This window comes from Pollicipes pollicipes, unplaced genomic scaffold (assembly GCF_011947565.3).
Source record: "Pollicipes pollicipes isolate AB1234 unplaced genomic scaffold, Ppol_2.1 Scaffold_4002;HRSCAF=4701_pilon_pilon_pilon, whole genome shotgun sequence".
NCBI lineage: Eukaryota > Metazoa > Arthropoda > Thecostraca > Pollicipedomorpha > Pollicipedidae > Pollicipes > Pollicipes pollicipes.
Window position 1 is genome coordinate 255363 of NW_023596420.1, and position 17934 is coordinate 273296.

The window sequence follows — 17934 nt, forward strand, 5'->3', positions numbered from 1 at the left end:
AGCTTTACAACCCGCAGTATCAAACGCTTATCACGTTGTCACGAATAGACGTTTATATATCTTCGATGATGCAAAGCTGATAGAGCTCATGCATCGTGCTTTATACTCCACTTGCTTATTTAACCAAACGTAGATTCGATCTGCCGCCACCTTATGTGTTTTCAACTATCATAGCACCTTAGTTTAGCGCGGCTACGCAATTTTTCTCTCCACAATGATGCATACTAGTTCAACCTTCTCCCAAACAGCTTTACATTACAAGTAACATATTCACGTCTTGATGGATGACAATCGAGGTTAAAATCCGATCGAATCCGAACAAGCGTGTTCAATGCTAAGATCGAATGTTTCCCCAAATTATATCGTTGGTAAAACATTCAATCCTGTGCATCCAAATCTCTGGATATCTCCACAACTCTCAGTTTGACTTCCTTAGTTATCGGCTCTCATAGCTAACACGTGACTACAAGTAAGCATCACACGTCTACCAGTGACATCTGCTTGGTGCGGTTCTTGGCAGACCCAGTGTTCACACCATGCACCGGACTGAACGACTGTCGGGGCGCTGCTGGGTCGCGCCACGACGCAGAAGACCGCTGACAGGCGTCGCCGCCCACACCCGGCCACCTTCGGTCGGCCGGGACGCGTCTGTCGTCACCGCTGCGAATATCTACCGGGAAATTCACATGTTTGACCGTCGAGGGTTCGCTCCAGGCCGTTCGGCGCGATCCGTTCCCATGGATACGCCCCAATTTTCGCAAGGTTGCCGCAACGCTAACCTGCGCACACTAAACGTCTCTGCAACGTTGCTACACTTCTGGAAAACTGACACCCGGGTGGCGGTCGGTCGCCGCTGGTATAAAACGCTCCGGCGCTTGGGAGTGGACACCAGTGACTGCGGTAATTCAACAGCAGACACCCCAGGAGAAGCCGAACTGCCATGAAGGTAAGGAGCCGCCCCGCTGGTTCAGCTGCGTGGCTGACGTGCCGCATCAGCGGGGGAAGCGTGTGGGATCAGCGGTGCGCTGGGCGAACCGTCACGGTGGCTCGCTCGGCTGGGATCTGCGGTGCGCTGGGCGAATCGTCCCGGTGGCTCGCTCGGTCCAGTTAGCTTTGTGCGTCATGGCCACGTCATCAACACTTCCTTGAATGCAAGGTGTTTCTGCATCATTAGTCTGTTTGTGCTGGATTAGTTTGCGAAACTTTACGCAAAACATTACGTAGTGAAAGAGATACACTAGCTACATGGTGCATTTTGTCGTAGCAAAGTACCGCGGGTTTTCAGACATGTTGGGTCTTCCGTGCTGACTCGCTTAGTCCGAGAATGCTTCATAAGTTAGCTTCCTTTGTGTTGGGGCAAAATACTTCCGTAACAAATGCGTTTACGGGCAGGCTGATGCTTTTAGGCCAGTTACCAACACACCGCAAACCGTTTGCATGCCGTGCAGATCATGCAAACGCGACTGAAGTCCCCATCACTTGCAGCTGGGCTTCGTGCCTTACCCGGCTATGGTGCCTTGTAATCAATGCAGGTTCTTGGGAACATCCAGAATAGCATTAGACAACGCTGCATGGCGGTGGTAATACCTGCAACAACGCTGCCCTTGGCATGACAGACAGAGCCATCAATCTGATCAATGCCGTCCCTGCAGGTGCTGATCGTGCTTGCCGTGGCAACGGCTGCGTCCGCCCAATACTACAGCTCCTCTCCTGCCCCTGCCCCCAGCCACCGCCCAGCTCCCACCCCCAGCTACCAGCCCGCTTCCGCCCCCAGCTACCGCCCCGCTCCCGCCCCCAGTTACCAGCCCGCTCCCGCCCCCAGCTACCAGCTCGCTCCTGCTCAAAAGGGATCCGGCTATCAGGAAAAGGTAAGATGGTTTTTTGGTTTCATGCATAAAGGGGTTGACTATTTCTTAGAAGAAAAATGTCGTCACACTTAGCTCGTTTCCTTACTGATTCCACGTTGCAATGTATTAACTAGTCGTTAACAGTTTTAAATGAGTCAAAACTATGCCTTCTGTTGCATTCGTACTCAAAGGTGCAGTCACTCATTCTCATGTTTACAAAATAATCCATGCATTCATGCATTTGTTTTGTGATCACCCAACTGTTCATCCGTATATCAATTATACTTCTGGTTACAAATACCCATATTCATATAATTCATTCACTCACTCATTTAGCGCACATTCGGATCATGGGAATGTGTGCTGCAGCCGGCATGCACGGCTCTAACGAGACTCGTTCACAGAGCGGCCCTGCGCAGTACTCATTCGAGTGGAGCGTGGACGAGGACTACAACCAGTACAACCACAAGGAGAGTAGGGACGGCTACGACACTGAGGGCTCTTACTCGGTGGCGCTGCCCGACGGCCGCGTCCAGACTGTGACCTACACCGTGCTGGGCGACGCCGGCTACGTGGCCGAGGTCAGCTATCAGGGCGAGGCCCAGTACCCCGAGGCCAAGCAGCGCGGCTACCAAGCGCAGGGTGGCTACCAGGCCGCGCCGGCGCCCACCAAGTCCCAGCAGGGCTACGCCCCCAGGCCCGCTGCCAGGCCCCAGCAAGGCTACGCCACCAGGCCCGCTGCCGGGCTCCAGCAGGGCTACGCTACCAGGCGAGCTGCCAAGTCTCAGCAGAGCCCCTCCCGGCCCCAGCAGAGCTATTCTCAGCCCCAGCAGGGCTCCTCCCGGCCCCAGCAGAGCTATTCTCGGCCCCAGCAGAGCTACTCCCGGCCCCAGCAAAGCTCCTCCCGGCCCAAGCAGAGCTACTCGCAGCCCCAGCAGAGCTACTCCCGGTCCCAGCAGGGGTACTCGCGCCCCCAGGCCCGGCCCACGTACGCCCCGCGTACGTACAGCGCCTCTAGCGGGAGCTACGCGAAGTCGACGACGGCGCCCTCTGCGGAGTACGGGGCGCCGGCCAGCACCGCGGCGCCCGCCGCCTACCCCTCCTACAAGACCAGCAGCGCGCCCAGTGAGGAGTACGGAGCGCCGGCCAGCACCGCAGCGCCCGCCGCCTACCCCTCCTACAAGACCAGCAGCTCGCCTAGTGAGGAGTATGGCGCCCCCGCCAGCTACTAGAATTCTAGGACATACTGGACATCGGGAATCCGAGGTCAAGGAGTCCCTCCAAAGTCTTATAGCTTTTCCGTAGCATACCAAGCCATCTAACCTCCTTCCGTGGTCAGATAGCCCCAGGCCTCTGCGGCGACGAATGTTCATGTGATGTGTCTAGCGAATGTCTGCTCGTACAGTATTTATTGTAGTGTGTCCGACGTACCGTGATATGACACGGGCCGCAGCCGGTCGCGCTGAACTCCCAGGTAAGATCCCAGTGAGACAACACCAGAGGATCAGGTCGTCATCCCAGTGGATGTCCCAGCTGAGGATCAGTTGCAGTTCCAGCGGAGGTCCCACCCGAGGTCTCAGCTGAGGTCCTGGTGAAGTTCCAGTGGGGTCCCACGTGATACCCCACCTGAGGTCGCAGCTGAGGTCCACCAGAGGTCCCAGCGGAGGTCTCAACTGAGGTCCCAGTTGAGGTCCCAGCAGAGGTCCGCACTCAACCACTCTGTCCTAGTGGCTGCCCCCGTCAGCCGCAGGGGAGCAGGGATCGCTCATGCTGCGATAGGACGATGTATGTGTTGAAATGTTCTGTCTCTAGTCACAATAGATGTGCGGCGGTGTGATGTGCGGCGGCTCGCAGCAGCCGGCCGCGGCGATTCACAGCCTGACGCCTCCGGTGGATGACCTGGGAGCTGGCGTGTTCCGAGCTGGACGTTCAAATGGAATGTTTAGTAGCGATGGGGCAGCCGGTCAAGGGCTTTACCAAGGCTTTCCATTCTTCGTGTTTTTGGCCTGAATAAAAGTAACACACAACTGTTGATAAGGGTGCACATTCAAGTTCAAACAGTGCTGTCCGAGCTGGAAGACGTTTGAATAGATAAGACAGAAACATCTGAGCGAAACGAGCAAAACATCTATCAGGAGGTATGAATTATAATACATATCAAATACAGTTTCCATTCAGGCGTTAATGCCTGGGACATTCAGACCTGCACCATGCTTCGCCACCACGAACGCAACGCAGGGCATACAACTAGGACTTAACGCCGTCGGGGCGCACGCTTCTTGTCATAATGCTGGGCAAGGGCAAACTCCATTGACTCTGTCGCCGCACTCCAACCACAGCTTCACACGGAGCACGTTACACTGACACCCGGTACGCTGGTGTTAGACGCAGGCCCGCTGGAGATGGGCACAGGTCAGCTGGTGTCGGACGCAGGTCCGCTGGTGTTGGAGACGCGTCAGTTGTTGTCGGACGCAGGTCCGCTGGTGATAGAAGCAGCCCGATGGTGCCAGACACAGGAGCGCCCGCATCAGACAGAAGTACAATGATGAAAGACAGAGGACTGCATTGCCAGACAGAGGCTGACTGGTGCCAGACCCAGTCCAGTGAGTGTTAGATCCGGGTCATCAATTGGCGAGACCAGCCGCCTGGTAAAAGCGGCTCTGGAACCGAGCGGACCCGCCGACCGGAACGCAACAGCCTCGTCACGTTCTGTTGATGACTCGGGAACGTTGGGAACCGTGAGCGCAGCCCGCGCCTGAGCGACGTACGCAATCCTTCGGAAATGCATGGGATCGAACCGACTGGCCCATTTGGGCCTAGTGACCTCGCTGTTTCATTCGGCCGGCTCGTGCCAGTGGCTCATCAGTGCTCTCTAGGCACGGGTGGTAAGACTGCTTACATTGGAGTCAGTGGATATGTCTGATTTTTTTATTATTTGCCCTAGGACCAGATAGTAGTAGAAGCTTTATTCTTCGTTGAAAACCATGAGAATGGAGGCTTATATGTGTTGATATTGCGGCAACATGCCCTTATGGAAAAGAATAAAAGTATTAAAGTCAAAATTGCCTGGCAATCCTGCCTGGTAACAATATTAAGTTTACTACTGCTATTCGTTTCGACAAAGACATGTTGCCAAAATATCAAGGCATCTTTATTTCTATTCTCCTGGTTGTTCTACGAGGAATAAAGCTTTTACTTCTGTATTATCTAAGTACATAATGCTGCTCGCAAATGCACCTACAACTTACATAATTTTGCCCAGGGACAGAATCAGTTTGGACCAAGGACGTCCTTAAGCTGTAAGGTTTCGTGTGACATAATTATCAGTCCATGATCACAAGCTTAAAAACGGACTAACGAGCACAAGCTGCGCAACAAATAATTAATGGTAAGACATTTCGATTTTAGGAGAGTCACACCTCTGTTTGTTACTATCACCTGTAGAGCATAATAAAAACACCTGATCAGCAAGCATCAGATCACGCCCCTGTTTGCTACTGTCACCTGTAGAACATACTAATAACACCTGATCATGAAGCATAAATCATCATGCATCGCGAGCTCGCTCTGCTGGTAGGCACTAATAGAACGAGAGTCAAAGAAATGACCATTTCACGGCGGATGCATTTTTCCTACTTACAAGGAATAGGGAAGGTGATGAATAGCTAAATGGTTTATTCCGATTTTACAATAACAATAGCTACACACCAGCTTTCTAAACAGCTCGCTCAATTGGCAACGCAAGCTACGCAAATAGCATAGACGTAAAAGCTTTGAATTGCACCGTGCTGAAGACCTGTCGACTGCGGCCATTTACAACTAACTCAGATGAATAGCGCACTTCATGTTTGTTGAAATGAATGATCTGTGACATGTTCAGCACCAGCATGTCGGTGACGTATGACTGACGGCAGGGCTTACGGCATGACAGGAGCCGTAATGCTAGCGAAAACTGCAGCGTCACCGGCACCTACCAGTAAAGTCAGGCCCTTCGATGCATCAGCTTTATCAGCTGAAGTGGCCGCTGCTGCAAACGATTGAGGCATGCTTAACGGGATGACGTTTAATGACGCTTAACAATTGCAGCTGTTGAAAACTGCTCGCTATGTAATCGACACAAGCTTAACCATCCCCTTATTTGCCATTTTTCTTAACACGGACTGATAGGCGGTAGATGCAACCAACCCATACTGTTTCCAAACTAAGAAATATAAGGGCTAACAAACGACACCAGCGAACTGGTTTCAACGAGATCTCGCCACTAGCCATGAGTTTGTTGTTGCTAGGTCAATAATCGACCGTTTTATGCCAGGTCAAAGTCAAATTTTCCTTCCAATTGCACTTCGCAACTTTACATGTTCATGTGTGCCAGGCCATGCCTCATAGCGAAACAAAACCTACAAAACCAGTTGTATGTGTTAGGAGCATATATCTATGATGTTTGTTATGCTCCGGTAATGTAGCGGTGCTGGTCGGCAGCGCGCAATCTGCGGGGTCGTCGGTCGTCGTCCACCGCCCGCGCCGGCCGAATATCGCCGTGCAGTGCTCTCGAAATGCCATCTCTTCCGCGAAACCAGCTAGGAACACGTTTTGGACAGGAAACCCTACGCAATGGATGTCCTTTAGACTACTGGAAGGGCCGGCGCAATTGGCTGCGAAATGCCGGAGAGATATCCTCAGAAAACCTTAGAGGGTGATGCACCTGGGCGAGGGCCAATATAATAGGTTAACAGACCAGGCGCTCTTGTAACATTTCACTTTTCGAATCTATTTAGGCAGTCAGTTGATTTTACTCGCGTTAATTCTTCATACTCCCGACGGTAAGAGAAGGGACAGTTATTTGCCTCCCCGTTGCGTTTGTCGGAATAGCTACAGAACTGGTCGTGATATGCCTCTGATATGTTCATTTCCAAGCACCAAATTGGTTTTAATACGCGTTCGGGTGGGGGTCAAATTGACCCCCCGAAGGTTTTTCCAGAATGGTTTCCGAACGGTGCGGCGTAGCCACGCCAAATTTTTCCTAGTTGTAGGCAATTGAATAGCAGATCGTTTTGCACCAACAATTTTGATGTATCTTGTGAGGTCGGTGACCTATGGCAGGGCAAATTCAGAACATGGTTTTAGCGAAGTCAATTTTTTAGGGAATCGTTCAATCTGATGCAACAACGGAGTGTTAAACAAAGCCATACACCTCTGAGGTGCTTTCTTAGGCAACACAACAGTTTAGTGAGCACATTATGTTGACCCGAGGTCAGGTATGAAGGTCAGGCCAAGATCAAAACAACCTGTTTTATTACTTTAGGGCTTGTCGTATGGGGTAGTTTCGTCGATTTCTAGGGAATTCGAAGTATATTTCTAGGGATTCGTTCATTCTGATGCAACAACGGAGTGTTAGCCAGAGGCACACATCTCTGATATGCTTTCTTAGACAACAAAAATACTGAGTAGGCAAATTACGTTGACCTTAGGTCAGGTGTAAAAATCAGACCAAGGTCAGAACTAATCTGTTCTATTGCTCTCGGGCTTGCTGTATGGGATAGTTGCTGGTGCTCATTTCGAATTTATTGATAGCAGGAACTGCATTATACATCTTCCATGGACTTCTTGGATCAAAATTCTTAGTCAGAATAGGCTATTGACATAGCATGACCCACGTCAGCATGTTATTTTTAGAAACATGTTGTCTAGCGTTATCTTTGTCGCTTACTCAATTGCAAAACTCAGAGCAGTCTTGTGTGGTTTTGGTCACCATGACCTTTAAAAGGTCAAACAAGGTCACTGACCTTAAATGAACATGAGACATTTTGCTTAGAAACACTTGCCTAGGTTCTGGGGGCACTTTGGAGACCAGCCTGGAATTTGACCTGGTTTGACCTTATTTGACCCGAAGGTCATAATTTAAAAACCTCAAAGTTTGACCTAAATGAGTTCACGTACAGGTCAACTCACCCTGTAAATTTAGTATCACTAGCTCTCTTAGTTCCCGAGATCTCAGTGGGGGGGGGGGGGACAAATTGAGCCTCCACCCGAGCCAACGGCATCCAGCCGACCACCCGGGCGCGTAATAAAGAGGCATTAGTTATGCATCCAGGTTACGTCAGACCAATGAAATAGCTGTATTTTAGTCAATCCATGTCTGGCAAAAACGTGTTGGAAAGGAACAGGTGGAAGCGACAGGTCCTAATGCGACTGCGATCATGTCCGCCAACTTTGTCATGAGAGACATTACCTGATCTCCAAGTGACAATCCGTAGCGGACAGTGTCCTGAAGTGAACATTTTCCCGTCTTTGGTGGTATACTGTTTGGTAACATCGACCTGGAAAGGTCATCACAGGTCACCTCAGGATCATTTCTTACTCGGGCTTTGATATCGTGCGCCCCGACAGAGCAATTTGTCCGTTTTCCTTGATCTTGAGAGGTGACAGTGTCCGCCTCGTCCGTGCGTGGCATTTTGTCCTACAATGTCGTCAAAAGCCACTGAAGCAGGCTGAGTGAAGCATAACTGCTTCGTTAACAGCTGCCCTTAGTCGGAAAGTCATTATCTAGTCATGGATTGAACACTTTAACATGGCTTGCCGGACCGTTTAGTTCCTGGCACATGAAAGCGGTAGACAGTTTTTAGAAATAGAAATTAGAGCGCATTATAAGGAAACAAACAAGCCATCACCTCAACATACGTAATAACCTTCGCAAAAACTTCATACAACTGCAAAAGCTATCTAACAACGTTGCATTTATCAATTCCTGTCTGTCCTCATCAATGAGGTAAACAAGAGAGGCCTTTGGAGGCATGCCCTTCCCCCCTCCCGTAGACGCGGCAAGACCTTGTACTTCTTGGTGGTTCAAGAACCCTGTGAGGCTATAAGGACCGCCGAGCCTAAAACGCTACCCTACATCGCCAAAACAGACCCCTGAGCGATGAACGGCCCATCTGACTAGAAAGTCTCCCTATGTCCCCATTTGGCTCTTGCTCGGCGCAGTCCTGTGTAAGTGCAGCAATGGTCTTGAGATAGCAGGGGCAGGCTCCAGCGCCGCCCCGCCAGTCCTCAGTTGGCACGGATCTGTCAGTGCGAGAGGTAAGATGAATTCATTTTGAAATAAGGGCACCTGCATGGCCTAAGTGAAAATGCTTTCTGAGTATCTACTACAAAACGGTGTCCATCTTCTAAAGAGGATCCGCATCAGCAGCGTTCCCACCAGAGCTACTTGACCACCTGGACACGACGGCTTACCCACTTTCTGTTTCACCTTCATTGACTCAGTTCCCACCGTTGCATCGAGCCGTTTAACGTCGGGAAAATTACATGGTGCGTTGCCTCCACCGGGATCAGCTTTCGTTGGATTCATTCGCGCGCAGACACAGCTTCACTGGATGGCTTGTGCCGTCTCCTCACAAACCTGTTACGCCATTGTGGAACACATCACAACAAAGTGCAATTCGTGGTCGTGTTAGGTGCTTTCGACGCTGCTGCTGGATGTTGAGACATTAAACGACGACGTGTTGGTATCAGCAGTTCTACCTTAGTCATACATTTCCAGTGACGCCACAATGCTGCTTAATATATTATGACAGTCTGTAGACATGTAAAATGATTAGTGGTTGGGTGGGTGAAAGCTTTTTAATGGTGTCATGAAAACGGGATGGTGGCAGATAATCTCGCCAAATTGGCCCAAGTAGAGCTAGGATATCTGACAAAAAAAAGACAGCAGACTGCATTTCGCTCAATGAATCCAAAGATCCCCAGATTGCACCCTCAGGATCCGCCATAAGCCCCCAATGTCAGGAGAATCCCAAGTGTTGGGAATGTGAAAAAGAAGAATATAATTCACAGGGCGATAGAGCGTCTTTTATCGCCCAAACGACCACAGGATCGCGTTATGAACTACATTCAGGGCAAAAGAGTAACTTCATAATAATCCAAGGTTCAGTAATGCCGTCAGGGGCATTAGCCTTTTTGAGCATCAAAAGGTCGTTGACGGATGTAGCGAAATGGATAACTGGGTATTGCCATGTAAATTGAGAAACGCGTTGGCAGCCCCGTGCTTATAATAACGGCAAAAAGTGTCACAAGTCATTGACTGAAAACACGTAGCTGAAGCCGGGCGTAGCAGTGGCGAAGGACACGCGACAGCCGCCAGGACGCCTGGCACACTCATCACGCGGGCAGGTGTGCGCCGCGATATCGCAATGGTCGAAAGCCGGCAGAGTCGTTATCCATGGTGATATATCTGTCGTAAACATGTCTTCGTTCGCTTCGTCGCCCTTGCGCGGACTCGCCGGACCGCCAGACATGTAGTCCATCTGCTTTCTGTTGGAGGGCACTTGACTGTGCAGAAGGCGCTGCCGGGTGTCGTTGATGGTGCATGCGTCTGGGTGCACGTTTATAACGGGCACACATGTCATTACTTCCACGGGCCTGGTGCAGCTTGTGTGCGTCGTACAATTTCGCGCACACAGGCGTAGACCCGATCAAAAGCGTCGCGCTCCAAAAATATGTATGGCACTGACCAGCCAACAAACCTGAAAAACACGCGAGCTGCCACGGCCACGTCCTCTCGCCTTGTAACAGCTCACTGAAGAGGCTTGATGCTGCGTGGTCACGGGCCGCCCAGGCGGGTCAGGAAGTGGTCCGTCACTTGACGTCAGCACGCCTCGTTCGCCAATTACAAGGTGCCATAACCTTACGGAACGGGTACGGTAATGTTCACACAGTCGTTATGTTGGCGTTAACGTATACAAGGTTAAGCATATGGCGTAGAGTTAACCTTCATTTATTCTGTGACACCCAGGTTGAAAGGAGCAGTGTTGAGACGAACAAAACACGCGGTGCGCTCGGAAGCTGGTTTGAAAAGGTATCATTGTATCACGCTGTGTCACTTTCGTTTGTTTTTTTTTCTTTCCCTTTTTTATCAATTAAGAAAGAAAAGTATTCAGCTCGTGGTTTCTGGCATCATGAGTTGAAAGCTCTGTTGTTAACTGAACGACCTTCATTATGTTTTTTAATGTAGAATACTGTCAATATTAACGTTATTGAGCATTACAGCATCGTATAACCAGTGCCCCCCCCCCCCCCCCCGGTATATCAAAGGTCGTTAACTAAACATACAACATGTCAACCAATAACGCCTTTCTTTCTCTATCTCTTCCCCTTTGTTCTCTTTCTATTAACTTTCTCCCCAATTTCAGACAAGTGTCTTCACGCGCGCTTTAAGCGTTTTGGGCTCCAGCTCTCTGATTGGATGGCACGTAAATGACCACTGCGCAGCGATTCGTTGAAGACTTTTTACAACTATGGCTGCTTTCTCGCCCCACGACAAATTTCAGGCACCAGACGCCGTGAAATATAAAAGTCGTTGACACAAGAACCACGAGATGGTAAATGAAATCTCGCCAACGAGCGTGTACTGCTTGGTGTGGTAGCTACCACATCCTCTTTCAGTTGCGTTAAAATCTGTAACATTCCAGGGGCATTTTAAGTAATAAGCATGATATCCAGGCATATGCAATGCGATTGGTTTACGGACACGCCACATCATATAAAGCATGCGTTGGCGTCACATTTACAAATACCGATCTAGCACCCACGGGGAGGGGAGGTCGCCCCCTCCCCTTAGACCCGCATTCTTAGTTTCCACCATAAATGGATTTTGACAGAAAAGACAGTCGTAATAGCCTTATTGCTCGGAGAAAAACCAAGAGAGTGGAGATATAGATGTGTTTTTCTTATTCCTGGTTTTTCTCAGAAGAATAAGGCTGTTACGGCTGTCTTATCTGTGTGAATAATGTTCCTCGTAAATGCACTTAAGAACTTGCATATGCGCTTGACAGAAAGTTGAAAATCAGTGCGATGCGTTTTCACTGAGCTCCGCCCCCCCCCCCCCTCCCCCTCCCCCCGCCTCAGATCCAGGCGGGGCGCTTGGTCCGCGGCACATTGTGTTGTAGTGCTCACACGTGACCGGCCATGATAATGCGGGGGTGTGCACAAGCACGTGGACCATATTGCAACCTTCGGTCGTTTTCGTTTTCCAGTTGTACACCTGCTGCTGGTTCACGGTTGCGACACGGCCCGTCACCGTGACATGGCCGCCAGCGGTGCCCGCGGCGTGTGTGTTCTCTGGGCCAGGGTCACTCGCTGCACGCGGCAACACGCCAACGAGGGGTGTAACTCCGCCGCGCGAGCACTGGGCGCGAACGTGACACACAAGCGACACCCCAGAGCGCGCCGATCCTCGGGGGACCGATGCCCCCGTTTCCACGGCGCGCCTGCTGGCAGTGCAATAAGTGGGCGTGCGGGGTTGTGACGACTGTGGAATGCGAGGTGCCTTATGGCGTGGTATAGCGGCCGCGGGTCGTAGAGACCTTGCCATAGGAGATGTGGATGAAAGGTATCTATGTTTAAGGCTAGCATGGTCATTATATACTCATGAGATATTTCGATATACCCCAACTGCCATGGGCAAGAGTTGTGAACCCGTGGCCCTGCGTCTCACTAGGCCATGCCGACTGTCGATGCACTCAAAGCTCCAGATGCCCCCATGGGTTGTGAACCTGTGGCCCTGCGTCTCACTAGGCCATGCCGACTGTCGATGCACTCATAGCTCCAGATGCCCCAGGGGTTGTGAACTCGCGGCCCTGCGTCTCACTAGGCCATGTCGACTGTCGATGCACTCATAGCTCCAGATGCCCCCAGGGGCGGCGAAGCCGGGGGAGGGGAACAGTCGTTGTCTCCCATTTCAGCGGACGAGAGCACAAGTGTATGCTTTTGCCCAATGATGTTTTGCAGGTCCCCTTTCCCCAAGCAAAGACTCATGAGGATTACCGGAGTTTCGATCAAGGAGGCCCTGACAGCAAAACAAGGGGTGTTAGATTGGGTTCAAAAGATTTTTTCTGCATCCAAACGCCCGTTTCATACAGGAAGCCTCCATTTTCAGCAATGGGCCCATTTTGAACTGCGAGGTCCCGTTTTGGAAGTCAAAGGTCCTAATTGTGCGGTAGGGGACCCTCGTCGTGAAGCAGGAGGCCCTTGTTCTTAACTAGGAGGCCCCGTTATACAACATGATACACACATTATGAACTAGGAATTCCTATTTCGAACTGGGGGGTTCCCGTTATGAACTTGGAGATCCCGCTATGAACCAGGAGGCGTTTGCTTTGTGCTAGGGGACCACAATTTGAACAAGGGGTCCTATTACGAACTAGAGGGGACCCCATTATCAACAACGAGGCATCCGTTATAGACTAGGAGACCACCATTTAGACAAGGAGGCCTCATTATGGATTAGGAGGCCTCTGTTATGAGCTAGGAAGCCCCGCTTTGAACTAAGAGCCTCCTACTAGAGCTGTTCTAGATTGGGAAACGCCTTGCACACACACACACACACACACACACACACACACACACACACACACACACACACACACACACACACACACACACACACACACACACACACACACACACACACACACACACACACACACACACACACACACACACACACACACACACACACACACACACACACACACACACACACACACACACACACACACACACACACACACACACACACACACACACACACACACACACACACACACACACACACACACACACACACACACACACACACACACACACACACACACACACACACACACACACATATATTATATATGAATACATATATATATATATATATATATATATATTATATATATATATATATATATATATATATATATATATATATATATATATATATATATATATGTATATATGTGCGTGTGTGTGTGTGTGTGTGTGTGGGTGGGTGGGTGGGTGGGTGGGTGGGTGGGTGGGTGGGTGTGTGGGTGTGGGTGTGTGTGTGAAGAAGCTCCTTTTCGGGAACAAGAGTCCGTGCCACGCACCAGGAGGCCTATAGCCAGACCGAACTATCAGGAGGTGCATTAGAGAACCCCAAAAATGCGGATACCGTGTGGGAGCACGATCCATTTCTTCATGACTGGTACGTTGTTATTCCCGCTTTAACAATGCTGCTTTGAAGAAATTTTTGCATCTCAAGAAAGCTGGGCTACCTGGAAACGGGGGTGGGTCACAATGTTGAGGCTAAAATGGAGCATTCTTAAGACAAGGCATGTACAATGCTGGCAAGAAAAGCATTGTCTTACGAGTTTTGTGTTGTGCATGATGCAGGCGGACATGTCATGGAAACGACAGGCCAAAACAACACACGGGCCAAATTATGCCATCAAAAAAGATGGCATGTTCTCTTTTGACGGAAAGCATTCTACGTTGGCTTTTAGCTGATGCGTGAACTACTGTTCGTAATCTCTGTTACCTCTTCCTCCTGAAACTCTTGTAACAAAATCGGTGAGGTTAAAGGGGTTTTAGGGGTCGCGCATCAAATTACAAATTTGAATTTGTGTTCGAAGAATATTGCTAGATTCGGACGGCTTTCTTCTAAGTATATGGACGCTCGCCGTATGGATATGGAGGTGTCTGCATCGTGTAGATAGTGTCATCAGTACCTTAGTTATTCGTTATCGTTATTCGGCCTTCATTTTACATCATTTTAATTGATATATGCTCGCTGACTGGCGTTTTAGGTCAATTGAAGAATCGGATTTTACATATATTCCGAAATGACGCCCTTATGTGCGTGTAGATGAAAAGCGATTACAGAAACACAGGGTTTCCTTATCCGTACTCCATTGAACACTAAGCGATTGTTGGTGCCCATCCCTAGCTAGAACTACATTTTTACAAGATCAGGTCAGATCAGGTGACGAATGGTCAAGGGACGTTTGCGATAAGCCCTTCGCTTTCGAAATTTTCATTGGTGAGCATTGCTGGCAGCGGGGCCCTGTCGGGTCAGCAGTTTTGCGTTCTTTTCCGAATCGGGCTGTGTGTAGCTTGCATGGTTATTTCCGCGACCGTTTTTTGCGAATTCTGTATCAGCTGGCTACAATATTTGTCGTGTTCCAACGCTCATCAGACAACAAAATTTAATTGTGTGCTTCACTAGACTAAGCGAAGAGGTTTCTTTTGATGCGCTCATGGCGAATGCAATCATTTGGCAGCTTAAAATTTGGCATTGCAACAACCGGGAAATGCGTTGTGATTTCTAAAAATGTCTTGGATTAGAGACCAAAATTCAAGGGGAATTTTGAGAAAACAGGACGGTGGCAATGATCGGGCAATCGTGGAGTGGATGATTTCACAGGCAAGTGCCCACACTAAATTGCGTCGCGTGTATTACTTTGCTAACGCAGTATATCTTTTACTCATGGAGCTGTGGACACGCTCGGCCCGCAACCAGCTCTGACAAGTTTCGCCTACCCGTTTCCACTCTTTTGCATTTTTCCAGGTGATGATGCAGTAAAGAAAAATTTCAAGAAAATTTACATCCAAACTTCTTCTATCGTGTGGGTAATAACAAAATTGGCATAATTGGAGCTAACTATCTCTAAATTAATCGCAAGCAGAAGCGTTGTGTAGTACCCCATGGATAATCTTCTCGACATTTCGTAAAATTGTCCCGACATCAGTACACCCATTTCCACCAAATCCATAACACTTCACCCTGTGATTCCTCTCACACGGGCACCTATGGGTTTTTATCCACGCCGTGAAGTCATCTTCTCCACACCATCTGGTTATCCATTTCTTTTCAGTTCTACCAACAGCTTACCCACCCGTTATATTTGTTTTTGCCGTACGTAGCCTCTACGCATGGGAAAGGCTCAGGTAAGTTTCCGCCTGTCCCGATAACTCAGTTTGTTTGAGTGTCCACCTTCTGATTCATTCATCAGTTGCGAGCTGCATTTGAGTCGTTTCATTAACTTGCCGTTTACCTCTGACTGGGATGTCCCATGGCATGTGGCAGCAGCCATGGTTAAGCTCGGATGACGTCAGAGGGTAGAACTGAACGTGCCGAGTTTTGTGGCACGTAAAGTTTTTCTTCCGCAGAATTCTGCCGATGGTCCGGATTTCTATGATCGAACGGTGAGGCGGCGCTCACGCAACGAGCACTGCTTAGCGCTGATACCGATCTCAGGCGTACTTGATATCAAAAGATTCGACCAAATCATAAAGATCAATGAATGCTTCATTTAATCTGCAAATAAACTCCGCGTTTTCCGTCAACAATTGCAAACATAACGTGCCTGGGGTTAATTATGATGAAGAGAAACGCAAGCAGTAAGATCGTGTAATATTTACTTGAGGCATCTAAATAGCATTTCGTAAATTTTTTGCCCATACTTGTGTCCATACTCGTGGCTTTTTAAGACTTGAACAAGCCGTAACGGTCACCCACCCCGTATCGGTGCTCACGGGTTTATCAAACCCATGACGTTTCCTATTGTTGCAGTCCCGTTTTCAGAACTGTCTGCCAGAAAGTGATCGGTTTTTAATGCATTTTGCCATGTAGAAAATAACAGCAAGGAACGCATAAGAATGCATTTTACTTGACCGATTCCTTCCCTTCTGTATGATTTGTTAGCTTTCACCTTGACATGCCGTGGAAACTTCGTAATCTGTTCCGTCAACAGAGGAAACATTATCTGGCCTGTTTACGCGCACACTTATGTATCGTGGTCAGATGCTGTCATAACACTACAAATATTTCATCCATTTTGTTCCATGTTCGGCAACAAACTGCCCCGGAGAAATACCTGCAAATGAAACCAGGTCCAATTTGAAGTAAGATACAAAGTCGCATGCCTCCGTTGCGATCAATTATTGTCTGTGATAAGCTGAAAAGTGAGTGGTTATACGCAAAAACATCACGTGACCTACTGTGATCTGGTTTGACCTGAGCTTGTAAAAAGGGAATTCCTTGCTACGCATGGACGACAAACGTTACATAGTTTAGAAATAAATTGGCGATAAAGAAACCTAGTGCCGGCATCTTCGCTTTTCATGTGTACTTCCATCTAATAGTTTTGGAAAATTTGTAGAAATCAGTATTTCATCTAGCTTAGCTCAACCAGCTAGGAAATATAAGGAGTAAGATGTATTAGAATGAAAGCTGAATAACGTCTGTACAGGCATTTACACTCATTCCAGCAATGGTCGCGTATTCGGAAGCGATCTTGTACAACTGAAGCGAAATTTTTCGCGAATAAGGATGAAATCTTTAACTCGATGTTCACCCTACCATTCTTTTAATTTGTCCATTTTGGCACCGATGGGGTCACCAAAAGAGAATAACATTAGAAGTCACCGCATCGCTTAATGTTTCTACTTCATTCGAAATGTAAAACCCTAATGAACAACCATCTCAGCCAATGCTCTCCTGCTGTAACACGTGAATTCTAAACCGAAGCTAATGGCTTCAAACTTGAGCGGAACGAAAGTGTCAGCAGCTTTGAACGTGAGAAGTGTAAAGCCCATGCCGACCCATCAGTTTAATGAGGCCGGTGACGAAACCGAATCTGGTGTTCGGCATTTTCAGCTGCAGCTTGGTGAAACAAAACATTTTTGCATCTGCTGAACTTTTAAGAGACACAAAATCATCAGGGTTTTACGGAATGGTTATGATGGGGTGGACAACACTTATGACACAGCGAAGCCGAAGGCAGCAGTGCAAAATTTATGAGGCCAAAGCTTAAAGAGGCGCAGGCGGGAGAGGTCGGATTTTAAGCCAGGCCCATAATTCAAACATTGCGCGAAGTCGAAGTCGCAGCCAGGCGTTGAAAATGACACCACGCCGAACGACGTTTCATTCCTATGACTTCCCCTTTACAGCATAACCGAACACCAACTAACACTGTAAATGGCAAGAAAATGTCGATCGTAACTAACGCGCGTGTGCAAAACATTCTATTGTTGTCGCTTTACATGTAGCCGCCTCAAAATCCCCTGGTCCTCAGGGAAAATTGAAAGCATCTTAAGATGAAAAGGAGCCCCTGTTAGCACAAAAAATAGATAATCCCTCAAAACGCAAGCGTGACAAATGGTACAGAGTTTGCAGACGGTAGCAAACTTGATATCAGCCAAGTGCTGACTCAAACATGTTTCCGTTACGATTGTCAAAGATCTCAACAGAAGGGAGGGGTCCATTCAATCGTTATGAAAT

The 17934-nt window shown here is 48.8% G+C and overlaps 1 protein-coding gene across 1 annotated transcript; it reads left to right on the plus strand.

Annotated features, from left to right (window-relative positions):
- Positions 1-1637: 1637 nt before the first annotated feature.
- On the plus strand, positions 1638-3079 carry LOC119093341 (DNA-directed RNA polymerase II subunit RPB1-like). The gene is made up of 2 exons (XM_037216289.1): positions 1638-1868; positions 2252-3079. Exons 1-2 carry the CDS (start codon positions 1638-1640, stop codon positions 3077-3079), a joined length of 1059 nt encoding a protein of 352 aa, XP_037072184.1.
- The last annotated feature ends 14855 nt before the right edge of the window (positions 3080-17934 follow it).

Bases quoted from the DNA above. Each gene is read 5' to 3' on its own strand.
- LOC119093341 (XM_037216289.1), top strand. From the start codon at position 1,638: ATGCCGTCCCTGCAGGTGCTGATCGTGCTTGCCGTGGCAACGGCTGCG. The intron at 1,869-2,251 runs GTAAGATGGTTT...ACTCGTTCACAG, and splicing joins GATCCGGCTATCAGGAAAAG to AGCGGCCCTGCGCAGTACTC.